Source organism: Aquarana catesbeiana, linkage group LG06 (assembly GCF_042186555.1).
Source record: "Aquarana catesbeiana isolate 2022-GZ linkage group LG06, ASM4218655v1, whole genome shotgun sequence".
NCBI lineage: Eukaryota > Metazoa > Chordata > Amphibia > Anura > Ranidae > Aquarana > Aquarana catesbeiana.
In genome coordinates, this window is record NC_133329.1 from 109,603,888 (window position 1) to 109,619,154 (window position 15,267).

A 15,267-nucleotide genomic window follows, 5' to 3' on the forward strand; every position below is an offset into this window, starting at 1 on the left:
TGGCTAGCCAGCTAAGTCACTGGAGAGGTCAGGTGGGCAAAGAAAAACTTGAGCTGAGTCACTTGAAGTTCTAAAATCCAATCTGTTTCCTCTTAATGTGGAAACAGATTGGATTTTAGAAGTTCAAGTGACTGATATCATTTGAGTCATTTGCTTTGTTCTTACCTTCTTCTTCTCCGGTGATGTATGTGTGCTCTTGCTCTCCCCTTCCACTTCTGATTCAGTTGTCAGAGGATCCCGACCAGTTACTGCTTTGACTCCAAGTGCAGATTCCTCCTCAACTGGCTTCCAACCAGTTAAATCCACTCCAGCTGCACACCACAACTGTGAGAGACAACAAGGAGTGTTTATCATCTCAAAACAGAGTGTTTTATAGCCTTGAATATCTCAGATGTAACTAGGACTAGGTACAAACAGATGGTTAATGCTATTACCTTCATAGTGGGGTCTTTCTCCACAAGAGGCCTGCAGTAGACAGGCACTGGAACATTCTTCATGCGATTATCCTCTTGGCCTCCATTTGGACTCAGCTGAAAATATATCAAGACAAGACATATAAAAATTCTTTGGGGATTCAGAACTTGCATAAAGGGTAACTGAAGTGTAAAGCGTACCATTTTAGTTTACACAGGCACTTTTGTTGAGTAGTCAGTTGGGGTGCTCAGCCAGATGGAAACACCTCTAGCAAAAGTTCAAGTAAACCAGAAAAAAACATCAGAAAATCTAGTGGTTTGCATCAGTTGTATGTTCTGGTACAGTGTGTTTTGTCAGAAACACAAACTGTGTGATACACACACAAATTAGTGCACCATTTCTCAACCAGGGTTTAGGGGAACCTTTGGGTTCCTTTAAGCCTGAGCATGTCAAAATGATCTTCTACCTACACTGACCACCAGTGCAAGGAGGCACTTTTTAAGCAATCATTAATGTTAGGGCATACCACAAATTCTTAAATTTGTTATTACTATTATTATTATTATTATTATTATTAATAATAATAATAATAATAATAATAATAATTACATTTCAAAATTATATTGTACAGAGCAGGAGGGTTTAAAACTAACATCTTATGGGGTAAAGTATACTAGGTATGCCATATTCTTTGTTCTTATATATAAAATGTTCTACAATTTAGTGATCACACTAATGTACCAAAAAACTTTAAGTATAATTATTTTTAGTAGGTATTCCCAGAGACCTGAAATATATTTCAAGGGTTCCTCAGAGGTTAAAAAATTGAGAAAGGATGCATTAGAATATTCAGGTATCCCATGCAAGGATGGATTTCTCTTTATTTTCCCAAAATTCAAAGCAAACCTGTGTTTTGCCCATCCATTGCAAGAAAACATGTTTGCTTTAGGCTGGCTATACATTGATACAATTTTTTTCATTCGACCTACAGGTTCCTCTATCCACATTATACAGCATGAATGGAAGAATCTCTCTGCTGGGCTATTTTACTCTGACGGTGGCAGCGGTCAAAATACCCAATTATTTGCGGCATCTGATTGGATGAAAACTCTGTTCAGCCAACAATTTTCTGTCCGGCTCCTTTGATTTTTCAGTGGAAGGATTTTGGGTGGAAGGGGGCTGACAGTGCTACCTATGACCTGAATTTTGGCTGGTTTATCAAAAAGCACCTTAAATTTGCCCAGTGTAGCTTTAGTCTGTCCAGTGACTTGCAGCTTACACAATACTTTCTGTTCCATTTGCTATGAGATGAGTGCTTGGAAATGTTTTTATTGATCATATCTGAGGATGAATGTGAGGCAAAACACATTGGGAGACATTTATTAAGCAAATCAACACTGTTAGATGCAAATCAGTCGGTCTCTCACGTAGAAAAGTCTATGTGACAGTCGTTTTGTATATTTGTGACCCGTACAACTGTAATCATGGGCAGCCAGCTGTGATAGATTGGTCATTGAAGAGAAGACAGATTTTCACTCTAAGCAGATGCATAGTTGAGAAGTGGCCAGGGTCAGGTTGCATTCTGTCACAGTGCTATTTTAAAGCAGCTGATGGATACATTTGTGGGAGATATTTATAATTTCTGTGGCACAGCAAGACAATGTTTAATGGGAACAGTGATAAGGATTATGCCTGAGATTAACAACAAGATTACATTTTGAATGGTACCCCAATGAACTAACACAAAACACCCACACTGCAGCAAATCACAATGTATAGCATGTGTGCTGCGGTGTGCTGTGTCAGAAAAAATAAGTATGATTGTTTTTTTGTCCATTGCTGTGCATTGGCAGCCTATTCATAATGAACGGGCTACCTTGACACAATGCACACTAAAGTGCAACATAATGCAAGCTAAGCGTACTAATCCCAACACACACGTTCCTGTTGAAGTGGCTGTGCAAATGAGTGGGTGCTGCAAAGACCAACGGCTGGAACTGTTCAAAATCAAAATGAAAAAATGTCACCAGCACACCAAGGATCTTCAAAAATGGGTCCAGAGCTTTGATAAAGATCACATAATTACAGCAGTGAGCAACGTTTTGGAGACTCAAAAGACCCCTTCATCAGACATTTTTTCATAATGCAAGCTAATACATGAGCATTAACACACCAAAACAGATTGCACAAGTTGAAATGGGCCCACATACTTCCTGCCTTTTGGCCAACTGCTTTTTGTCATCCTCTCCTACCCCAGTTCCATGGAAAGCCTTATGCCCTGTACACACGATCGGACATTGATCGAACATTCCGACAACAAAATCAATCAGATTTTTTCAGACGGATGTTGGCTCAAACTTGTCTTGCATACACACGGTCGCACAAAGTTGTCAGAAAATCCGATCGTTCTGAACGCGGTGACGTAAAACACGTACGTCGGGGCTATAAATGGGGCAATAGCCAATAGCTTTTGTCTCTTAATTTATTCTGAGCATGCATGGCACTTTGTCCATCGGATTTGTCTACACACGATCGGAATTTAAAGGATCGGATTTTGTTGTCGGAAAATTTTATATCCTGCTCTCAAACTTTGTGTCAGAAATTTCGATGGAAAAAGTCCGATGGAGCCCACACACGATCGGAATTTCCGACAACACAATCCGATCGCACTTTCTCCGTTGGAAAATCCGACCGTGTGTACAGGGCATAAGTATCACGCTAACAAGATTGGATATCATGACCACAAAAGTCTCCCGAAAAGCGTTTGCATAAATGTGGCTTTTAATGCAATCTACTGATAAACTTTAAAAACCACTCCTGATGCTTTCCTTTCTATACACTAGGTCTCTGTTGATGTCTGCATGCCCATGTAAGGAGATCTAACCTAATTGTTTATCATCTAGACCAGGGATTTCCAAACTTTCGAAACAAAGGGCCAGTTTACAGTGCTTCAAACATTAGGGGCACCGGACTGTGGCCATTGGTCAAAGGTCCTGATGTCAGTGGGAAAAAACAATGCCCCATCCTTGGTGTCAGTGGAACGAAAAGTGCCCCATCTTTGGTGACATTGAGAGAAATTGTGTCCCATCATTGGTGTCATTGAGAGGAATAGTGCCCCATCATTGGTGTCAAAGGAAGGAATTGCACCCCATCATTGGTGTCATTGGAAAAAATTGTGCCCCTTCATTGGGCCCCATTGTTTGTGTCACTGGGAGGAATTGGGCCCCATTGTTAGTTTCATTGGGACGGATTGTGTCCCTTAATTTGTGTCATGGGGGGAATTATGCCCCACTGTTGGTATTGGTGAATGAAATAGTGCCCCAAGGGCCAGATAAAGCCTAGCAAAGGGCCCCATTTGGCCCCTGGGCCTGCAGTTTGGAGACCACTGATCTAGGCCATTACTTCTGGGAACGAGAGTAAGGGTAATGTTACAGTTGTCACCGGAACAGGAATAGAGGGGAAATGTTCCAATGGGGCACTTGTTCTGGTGACAGCTGTCAAAGGTGGAATTTTACCTAATTTTGAGGAAATTTCCACTTACTTGCTGTGGGGTCTCTGGAGACTGATTAAGACACAAACAGACAGAGTTTCCCACCATTATAATTTAAAAGTTTTTGCATAGCGTTACACTTTTTGTATCCACTTTAGGGAAGGGCCAATGAAATCAGCAGTGGATAGACAGCCAGCAACAAGGCTTCTCTATTGTTATCTGTCTGTCCTACATGCTGGCAGAACCAAGATCACGCCCCCCCTCTTTCCCATTCTTGATATGTCTGTAGAAGTGTAACAGCTGCACAATTCCCCATTACTCTAGACAGCTATTTTAAGGCTGAAATAGCATTTCATAAGAAATCAATAAGAACCTCATAATTATTTTCTACTTCCCTGAGAGGATCCAAGATATCTAGATACTGCTTTAATATACAAAATTGCTGACTTCACTCCCTGTAGCCAAAGTAAACCCCAACCATTGAAGTAGACTTCAGTCACCAACCTGCTTATACTTAGCAGGCAAACTCCACCCACAGGCCTGCAGACGACCATCGTCATTGCGCACGTGCTCCCGCACTTGGCGGTACTGCTCCCGTTTTTGCTCACGGCGAGCTGAGGAGGCGCAGTCGCTGAGGAGAGAAGCTACAGTGTTACTTCTCAATCTAGAAAAAAAGAAAGAGGGAGAGAGGGTGCAGAGCGTCAGGGGGAGAGCAGAAAGCAAAGCAGCAAGGGTTACAGGCAGTGCAAGGGCAATGTTCCTAGTAAACAGAGTGACCTGGAAATTGAAGAATCAAATGATTATTGGGATCTACATTGCTGGTCTGCCTATCCCTGCAACCTTTCTTTTTAAAGTGAACCTGTCAGACTTTTTAATGTGACCTCTACTCAGTCTTCGACTTGTAAAAGAAAACAGGTTGCCTAAGAGCAGACATCATAAGTGTCTGTGTCAACGGGCTTTGGACTCGTGTCAATTAGGTGGAGACACTTCTGAGATCATTCAGATTTCTTTGATAGATGCATCTGACCTGCTCCAAGTGGTTCTTGCATTCCAATAGACTTGTATGGTAATGCAAAACCATTTGCAATGTGCAAATCCCCGTCTACACAGACCTATGTTGCCCACTACTAACCTAACGTTTCCTGCACATGAGGCTTACACAAGCATTCTAGATGCCTGGCGTAATTTTCTGCACCCAGGAAGAAACATTTACCACATACAGCCTGCCATACAAATGAATGGCTGCACATGGCCATATTCTTGCCAGGCCTCTAAAATTTGTTTGTAATCTCCACAAGCATGGACCCTTACTTAATCAGGAGAGGCTCTTCTGTGACCTTCTCTGATTTATGCCGCGTACACACAAGCGGACTTTACGGCAGACTTTGCCCGGCGGACTTTTCGATGGACTTTACGACGGACTTTGTGAATAAACGGACTTGCCTACACACAATCAACCAAAGTCCGTCAAATTCGTACGTGATGACGTACGACCGGACTAAAATAAGGAAGTTCATAGCCAGTAGCCAATAGCTGCCCTAGCGTGGCTTTTTGTCCGTCAAACTAGCATACAGACGAGCGGACTTTTCGACCGGACTCGAGTCCGTCGGATAGATTTGAAACATGTTTCAAATCTAAGTCCGTCCAACTTTTGAGAAAACAAAGTCCGCTGGAGCCCACACACGATCGAATTGTCCGACGAAATCCCATCCACCGGGCAAAGTCTGCCGTAAAGTCCGCTCGTGTGTACGCGGCATTAGTTTCACTTTTTTACTAGGCCTGACTTTCCTAATTTAATGGCTAAGGTCCACCAAATAACATTCCACCCTTAAGCAGCATGTTGGCATAAAAACTTTAAAATTGGGGATGCACAGTGGCTTAGTGGTTAGCACTACTGCCTCGGCTCTAAGCACTTGACTGAGACAAGTGGCAGCAAAAGAAATGCAGAGGGACCAGAGACGTTCCTCTCAAGTGCTTCAAGCCGGGATGTTATCGAGCGGCCTTCTCCTTGCCACTAATATGTCGGACAGCTGCAGGGGGAGTGGGGGTAACCTGTCTGAACTTGTACCTTGTCTACTGGGGGACAGAACACTAAACACAATATCTAAAAAGGGAAGCTCACTAATAACAAAGTACAATTAAAACTAAGTTAGAGAGGTGCACAGAGCAGGAGGAATATTGCTAACAGCAGGCATTACTTATGGAACCTGGAACTAATAGGTTCACCCAAAAATATAAATCTCCACATCACTGAGATTAGTAGGATTAGTATGCTCAAGCTATTGGCAAGCAGTGGGGTACAAATGCAAAGGCTGTGGCATGGACCAATCAGAAACCCTGTTAGCTGTGGCCCTACTGATTGGGTTAGATTAGAGATATTACGTACAAACCAAGGCACACTTTTTTCAGTTTTTTGTTAATAGCATACACATTGCAGGTTTAAAAGGAATGAATAGTTAGTTAAATGGGAACACAGAAAAAAGACTGCTTAGAAAAAAAGAAAGGTAATGCTTTGGTCACAATTATGAATATTCATTTTGATTTATCACAATTACACATGGAAAATACACATACAGTATTTATTTTGAAGCATGTGAAATGTACTTTAAGCGCTCGTTCACACCACAACATGGTGCAGGAAACTCATGTTCTGTGCACGTTTCCAGCACCACATTTAAAATGCACTGGGTGTGCGCATCTGCTGTGGGTGCCAATGTATTCCTAACGACACCCCAAACGCAGTATGTTTGTCTGCACCGAAACCATGCTATCCGGTGCAATGAGTTTTTGAAAAGTAGTGCATGCACTACTTTGGTATGATCCAGTGGGATTTCAGCCCATTCAAATGAATGGGCTAAAATCCCACTTCACTGAATCGCACAAGAATCGTACAGGAATGTGGACCGTGTTCCTGTACGATTCAGGTGTAAACTGGCCCTAAAGAGTTGTTTTACCAGTAAGGTAACTTATGCAGACTTACAGGCTACTTGATTTCATATAATAGATTCATTATGGAATATGTTGCAGTATGAAGGAATTTGTCATGAGAAATACAGTATATGTAATTTACTGTTGCCGATTTCCTTATGAAAATACTAGTTAATTTGCTGGTACTCTTGTATGCTTTATTAGGAAAGGGCTACACAGGGTGATTATATCCTATGAACAAACAAGAATCAGCAAAGTTCATGCTCCATAGTGATTGGAGAGCTCCAACCAAGTAGGGAATGTGCCAGACCTCTGGAGAGAGACCACTGCTTCCACAAAGAGAGCAGGGCTCTTCCTCTGCAGCATGCTGGCAGGGTGTAGGCTTCTCCACTCAGGCTGGGCTGCTTTTTAAAGAAAAGGAAATGTAAGACTTGGCACACCTTTTTCTTTGTTGCACCTGCAATGTATTTAGCTTATTTAAACAGAAAGCTCTGGTTTATAAAACAAAACTCCAGCATGTTTTTGGGTTTGATAGGTGAGATGAGTATCCGAGGAGAGATGGTATCAATATCTGATTGAAACCCAATCTAACCTTTCTTCAGTCCATCCAAAGCAAAATGGCCTTTAAAACCAACTGCACAACAGAACCATAATATAACAGAAAATGTGCTTACTCATCGGGGAAGAACTCTATGGTGCGCCCCCCTGTGGATATCTGGCACATGGTGTGGCTTCGACGCTGGCTAAACCCAGCTGGTGTTGGGGACTTGTAGTGGATGTTGACAGGGGGGTAGGTCCTCTTTGCAGGAGGAGGGCTGGATGATGAACTGAACAGTCTGCTGAAGCTGAAAACCGAGAAAGAAGAGCAAGTCATCACAGAATAGTCTTTTGCTTCGGGAAATAAATGCACTTTTATTTTCCCCAATATTTTTGAGGTCGGTTCAGCATCTCTTTTACCCTCAACAATAATAATTCTTATTATAGTTTTGATTTTTTTTAATAGGAAGTAATACTTCGTTACAAAGTTAGTTCTTACATACTGTACATAGTTACATAGTAGGTGAGGTTGAAAAAAGACACAAGTCCATCAAGTCCAACCTATGTGTGTGATTATGTGTCAGTATTACATTACATATCCCTGTATATTGCGGTCATTCAGGTGATTATCTAATAGTTTCTTGAAGCTATCAATGCTCCCCGCTGAGACCACCGCCTGTGGAAGGGAATTCCGCATCCATGCCGCTCTTACAGTAAAGAACCCTCTACGTAGTTTAAGGTTAAACCTCTTTTCTTCTAATTGTAATGAGTGGCCACGAGTCTTATTAAACTTTCTTCTGCGAAAAAGTTTTATCCCTATTGTGGGGTCACCAGTACAGTATTTGTAAATTGAAATCATATCCCCTCTCAAGCGTCTCTTCTCCAGAGAGAATAAGTTCAGTGCTCGCAACCTTTCCTCATAACTAAGATCCTCCAGACCCTTTATTAGCTTTGTTGCCCTTCTTTGTACTCGCTCCATTTCCAGTACGTCCCTCCTGAGGACTGGTGCCCAGAACTGGACAGCATACTCCAGGTGCGGCCGGACCAGAGTCTTGTAGAGCGGGAGAATTATCGTTTTATCTCTGCAGTTGATCCCCCTTTTAATGCATGCCAATATTCTGTTTGCTTTATTAGCAGCAGCTTGGCATTGCATGCCATTGCTGAGCCTATCATCCACTAGGACCCCCAAGTCCTTTTCCATCCTAGATTCCCCCAGAGGTTCTCCCCCCAGTGTATAGATTGCATTCATATAATATATATGCATTCATATAATATACTATACTGTACATAGGCACACCAATGCTTACACCAGAAACAAGATAGTATTATCTACGAGATTACATTTGATACAGTTGTTACGTGTTATGAGAAGACCAGTTTGCATTTTCATTCAGGTATTAATGCTTCAACTTAGTACAATTCTCTATTATTATTACAACAAAATGCATGTGTAAGCCAATCATTGATGTTTTGTTTAGGGTAGCTTGACCCAAGCCCTGGGACTCCTGCTCGTATTTTAGAAGCCTCATCAGTTATTGTAACCAAGAATGTAGAATAAGAGAAAAAGATTAGAATAGAATGATAGCCATTCTGTATAGAATTCTTAGACTGGAATAGGAAAGAGTGACCTTTGAAGAGGTAAACCAGGGGTGTCCAACCTGTGACCAACGGGCCGCATGCAGCCCAAGATGGCTATGAATGCGGCCCAACACAAAACTGGAAACTTACTTAAAAATGTTGATTTTTTTGGGGGGGGGAATTTTGTGTAAAAATGTGTTTACACTCAGCGAACACATACGACCAAAGAAAAAATTGACAGCGTCTCCGGACTTTTATACGTTTTATCTTTCCAAAGACAATGTTCTCACTTTTCATAATCACGCCTTATTCATGTCATCAGTTTTCGGCAGCACTGATATTTGTGAGCAATTGTTTTCAAGGACGAAGCACACGAAGAGCAAAATTAGAACCAAAATATCTAATGAGCACCTGAAGAATTCATTGATAATTGGTACAACCAGATACTAATTTTTTATCAAAAACAGTGTCAAATGTCACTTGTTTTATGTTGCCCTCTTACTTTTACAATAAAAAGTAATACAAAAAAATGAAGGTACATTATCTATATCAGTGATCGGTAAATTGTGATCTGCCTGACTTTTTCTGCTCATCATCTATCCTTATTGTTAGTGTGTTTTATGTGTGGCCCAAGACAATTCCTTTTCTTCCAATGTGGCCCAAAAAGGTCAAAATGTTGGACACCCCTGAGGTAAACAGAAGAGCCACTAACACTTCATAACTATAAGTTGCCCCCCCCCCCCGGGCTTATCCTCCCTCCTATGTTTTTTGACTCTTAAGTCAATCCTACAATAGAATTTGCTCCTCATTATGTTTGCAGTTATTTGATCCAGGGACTACAGGTCCTCTCCAAGAGTTCTACTTTTTCATTAGCAAGGCTTGTTCTTTTTGCATGGATGATTATCTAAGTTATTTTGTTCTTAACTCACTTTTGAGGATTTCCATGATCTAGAAAAAGTTAACTCAACATTAGTAACAACATTCAACATTACATAATTGGACTCGTATGTAACGTTGAAGATGTTTTGTTGCCACTTCTTCAGTTCTAGTGAGTTTCAGGAAGATACTTCAGCATTTATATCCACTCAGGTAGCACCGACAACTTAAAAACCACTTCCCGTCCGCCGGCCGTCATGTGACGTTTTGTGCAGGTATATCTGAATGATGCCTACAGCTACAGGCATCATTCAGAAATCGTCTTTTTCCGATTCCCTACACCATAAGAACGATAATAGCGTCTGCTCCAGCGCTTAATCGTTCTTATGCGCGGTGAGAGGGGACTCCCCCCCCTCCCGCTGCCCTCCGGTGCTTCTACCGACTCACCGCTTCCATCGGCGGGCCCCGGATGTTTACCATAGAGATTTCCGGCGGACCAGATGGTCGCCGGAGTCCCTATGATCGTTCGGAGGCTGGGTGCGATGTTATGACGTCACGCCCGGCCTCTGCATTCAAACAAACGGCACCGCCTCGGCTGAGATCTTTTTTTTTTTTCAAGCTTCCCAGCCTAGAGGTGAGATGTGAGGTCTTATTGACCCCATATCTCACTGTAAAGAGGATCAATCATGCCATACTCCTATTACAAGGGATGTTTACATTCCTTGTAATAGGAATAAAAGTGATAAAATTTTTTTTTTTTTGCAAAAAAGTGTCAAACTAAAAAAAAAAAAAAGTAAAATTAATAATAATAATAAAAAAAAAAATTTAAAGCGCCCCTGTCCCCGTGTGCTCGCATGCTGAAGCGAACGCATACGTAAGCCCCGCCCACATATGAAAATGGTGTTCAAACCACACATATGAGGTATCGTTGCGAACGTTAGAGTGAGAGCAATAATTCTAGCCCTAGACCTCCTCTGTAACTCAAAATATGTAACCAGTAAAAAATTTTAAAGCGTCGCCTATGGGGATTTTTAGGTACCGAAGTTTGGCGCCATTCCACGAGCATGTGCAATTTTGAAGCGTGACATGTTAGGTATCTATTTACTCGGCGTAACTTCATCTTTCACATTATGCAAAAAAATTGGGCTAACTTTACTGTTTTGTTTTTTTTTAAGCACAAAACTGTTTTTTTTCCCCAAAAAAAGCGTTCAAAAAATTGCTGCGCAAATACTCTGCGAGATAAAAAGTTGGAACAGCCGCCATATATAATGTTTGGGGGTTCTATGTAATTTTCTAGCAAAAAAAATTATGATTTGTACATGTAGGAGAGAAATGTCCTGGGTGGCAAGTGGTTAATCCAATCACCATGGAATGTGTAGATCATGGGTGCTCCACCTGTGGTCCTCCAGCTGTTGTGGAGTTACAAGTCCCATCATGCCTCTGCCTTTGGGAGTCATGCTTGTAACTGTCAGCCTTGCAATGCCTCATGGTACTTGTCATTCTGCAACAGCTGGAGGGCCACAGGTTGTGCATCCATGGTGTAGATGTTGATAGTCCAAGAACAAGATAGGAGGTGTGGTTGATGAGGTCAAGATCTTCACCTCATCTAATTATTAGTTGCTCTAGTTTGATGGCATTATTCCCACTTCTTGCCAAACCTACTCTTTATCCAAAATGTGCACCTCACTTTCCTTGAAAAAAAGGGCCCTTTTCCTTAAGGTGTAGGAAAACTGCTGAGTCTTGGCCTGTATAATTTGCCCTCCTATGCTGGGTAATTAGTTTTTTAAAAGGATGACTTGTTTCCCCAATTTACACGTCTTTGCATTCCTTTCTACACTGCACTGCATATACCAAGCCACTTTGCTTATGTTTGGGTGTTGGGTCCTTACGACGTACCATCCTCTGTCTCAGTGTATTCTTGAGGGCTTGAAGTACACAAAAATGCAGTGTTTATTAAAGAAGAATTCCAGGGGTAAAAAAATTCCCATGCAGTGGCGTTGTGCCCGACTGCATGGGTCAACTGCTCATTTTGTCCAGGGGCACACAGAGAGGATATATTTGCCTGATCCTTCGATCCTACAGAAAACAGCATTCCCCACATCCAGGGGTTGGGTTGACTGTTCCTGCCATCCTCATGCCCAGAGCCAGTCTATGGGCGTGATGACATCAGGAAAAGTCTATGCACAAGACTGCTAGCATGCCGGGTTTGCAGGAGGGGCAGGGATTGGCCTTGCGCTCAGAAGATTGGGGTATTAGGTGACTATATCTCTGCTAACCTCACCCCTAGACAAAAATGAGCAATTACCTCTTGCTGACCATTTTACAGCGGCATGTTGGCTCTCCTGCGCAAACCGCTGTAGGTGTACATTGGTCTGTGCAGGGAGGCTAGCGGGCGCCCGGCGCAGGAGCGTGCCCGCGTGTCCCGCGGACTCGATGTCCGCTGGCGACCCACGATCGCGGTGTACAGAGGCAGAACGGGGAGCTGCCTATGTACACAAGGCAATTCCCCATTCTGCCTAGTGACATGTCAGAGATCTTCTGTTCCCAGTCATTGGGAACAGCGATCTCTGTCATGTCCTAAGTAGCCCATCACTCCTACAGTTAGAACACGCTGAGGGAACACAGTTAACCCCTTAATCGCCCCCTAGTATTAACCCTTTTCCTGCCAGTGACATTTATACGGTAATCAGTGGCTATTTTTGGCTCTGATTGCTGTATAAATGTCACTGGTCCCAAAAAACTGTCAAAAGTGTCCGATCTGTAGACCGCAATGTCGCAGTCCTGCAAAAAATCGCAGCTCGCTGCCATTACTAGTTGAAAAAAAAAATTATAATGAAAATGCCATAAATCTATTCCCTATTTTGTAGACGCTATAACTTTTGCGCAAACCAATCAATATGCGCTTATTGCGATTTTTTTTTACCAAAAATTTGTTTAAGAATACATATTGGCCTAAACTGATGAAGAATTTTTTTTTTTTAATTATGGGGATATTTATTATAGCAAAATGTAAAAAATATTATTTTTTTTTTCAAAATTGTGAGTCTTTTTTTGTTTATAGCGCAAAAAATAAAAACCACGGAGGTGATCAAATACCAACAAAAGAAAGCTCTATTTGTGGGAAAAAAAGGACATAAACTTTGTTTGGGTACAGCGTCGCCTGACCACGTAATTGTCAGTTAAAGCGACGCAGTGCCGTATCGCAAAAAAAAGCCTGGTCATTAAGGGGGCAAATCCTTCTGCTTGTTAACTAATTAAAAAATTCCCGGAGTTCTTCTTTAAGGATTCTTCTGAGTGTTTCCAACAATCCAGCTATATACTGCATGACTATAATATGTGTGTTCAGCTTCTCCCTTCTGTTCGATGGTCTTGTGTTTTTGTTTACCCTTGCAGATGTTTCATCTAAAACGTAGTCTGGGTTGCCACAAATTCAGCCCAATGTTTCAGAGTTCTAACAACCCCCAGTTTGTGTTACAGTGGATGGTGGGAGTCAAAAAAGCAGACACTGGACTGTGTGGGTAGGTTTCTTGCAGAACTCAATGTCCAAGTCACCCCCCCAAAACGTTACACTGTAATCAGCAGCATTTTCAAAACAGCAACATCGAAAAAAATCATATGTCCTATTCTGATCCCAATACCTGTCTAGACGGCTCCTGAGGGATAGAATCACACAGTATCCACATTTAATTGACTGTCAAAAAACGTGACATTATTACTTACAACTGCCAGATGGTGGACTTCTTTTTCTCCTGGACGGACGGGTGTTCCCGGGAGGCCCTAAAACAAGATAAACGTTATAATCTTTGACAGCGACACGATGGGTCTGACAATGAGGCAATGTGCAGGTTTTTACTGTACTATAAAACAGCCTGGTGTGTTGTGACATTAAAGTGTATGTCTGGGAAAAAATATATACAGAACCTCTCCGCAATGCATGCACATTTGTTCTATGTTTTCTATCTGCAGCACAGAGAAATGCATGTTGATTTTCCAGAAATGCCCTTAGTTCCTAATTTCCTGTTGTAGACTGCCAACACATGCCTTTTCTGGACTGAAATTGTAAGGAATGGTGTAGGTCCTGCCCTGGTGTTTTGTGTCAAACTACTGAATCCCTTCCACTCTTCTCATCTCCACAACATGAGCAGTAGCTAATCTGCAGCACCATAATAAGAACCAGGAGGTCTGATTAGGTCCTTGAGATAACACAGAAAATGTGCAGAAGACACAGGACAGCTCTGAATTTCTAAAAAGATCAACGGGTATTTTTTTTTTTTGCAGACATTGTACTTTCAATGGTATATTCAACAGACCAAAATGGAGCAAATGTTCACTGTAATGCCGCATACACACGAACAGTTTTTCTGATGGGAAATGTTGGATGTGAGTTTGTTGTCGGAAAGTCCGACCATGTGTATGCTCCATAGAACATTTGCTGTCGGACTTTCTGCCAACAAATGTTTGATAGCAGGTTCTCAAATTTTCCACCAACAAAACTTTGTTGTCAGACTTTCCGATCGTGTGTACACAAGTCAGACACACAAAGGTTCACGCGTGCTCAGAATCAAGCAGAAGGGGCTGCACTGGCTATTGTACTTCCTTTTTCTCGGCTCGTCGTACGTCTTGTACATCACCGCATTCTCACATTCATAATTGTTGGCCAGCATTTGTGTGACCGTGTGTATGCAAGACAAGTTTGAGCCAACATCCTTCGAACACAAATCCACGGTTTTGTTGGCGGAAAGTCCGGTCGTGTGTACGCGGCATTAGGGTTTACAAACACTTAAAAAAAAAATCACAAGAGAAACAGGGAGTCTTTAATTGCCGACATCCTACTGAAAATATTATTTGCCTGGCTTTTATGTTGACCGACCAGTCTCAGTACCTCCTAAGTCATTGCCCTGGAATTAAAGGAGAAGTAAGGCCAAAACCTCTTTTGCCCCTACTTCTCCTGTAGATCACAGGAGTGCACTTTGTTCTCGTATTCATTCAAGTGGTACATGCTCTGAAGGGATATCGACTTTAAAGAGGAAGTAAACATCCTTAACTTCTATATAGGTAAGCCTATAATAAGGCTTACCTATAGGTATTGAAAATATATCTTAAACCTGTACAGTTTAGGAGATATTTCCAGTGCATGCAGCCAGTGACGTCACCGGCGCATGGGCTCTGAAGGAACGGCCCACGGGTGCCATTCCTTTCCAAGCTGGTGCCGTGAATGGCGGCTCCTGTGCCCATGCGCGGGAGTGATGTTATCGCAGCTCCGGCCAATCACAGCACTGGAGCCCGCGAACCTGGAAGAAGCTCTGGGAAAGATGTCAGCCGTGACAGCGGTGTGAGGGGACCGCTGCAACAGCTTTGTTAAGGTAAGTATTTCATAATGAACTAGTATGCGATGCATACTAGCTTATTATGCCTTTGTCTTGCAGGTTTTGTTTTTTTGGGGG

At 42.2% G+C, this 15,267-nt stretch overlaps 1 protein-coding gene across 6 annotated transcripts in view; it reads right to left on the minus strand.

Moving 5' to 3' along the window:
* MAPK8IP3 (mitogen-activated protein kinase 8 interacting protein 3) overlaps window positions 1-15,267 on the minus strand; it is a 169,572-nt gene that overhangs the window by 46,348 nt on the left and 107,957 nt on the right. For 5 of the 6 annotated variants that reach the window (XM_073636671.1, XM_073636670.1, XM_073636673.1 and 2 more), the window contains 5 exons: window positions 13,544-13,600; window positions 7,507-7,677; window positions 4,409-4,568; window positions 435-530; window positions 166-324 (listed from right to left, as the gene is read on the minus strand). In XM_073636671.1, coding sequence (XP_073492772.1) covers window positions 166-324; window positions 435-530; window positions 4,409-4,568; window positions 7,507-7,677; window positions 13,544-13,600 — 643 coding nt within the window. The remainder of the gene's footprint in view (window positions 1-165; window positions 325-434; window positions 531-4,408; window positions 4,569-7,506; window positions 7,678-13,543; window positions 13,601-15,267) is intronic. The other variant, XM_073636674.1, reaches the window with a different exon arrangement.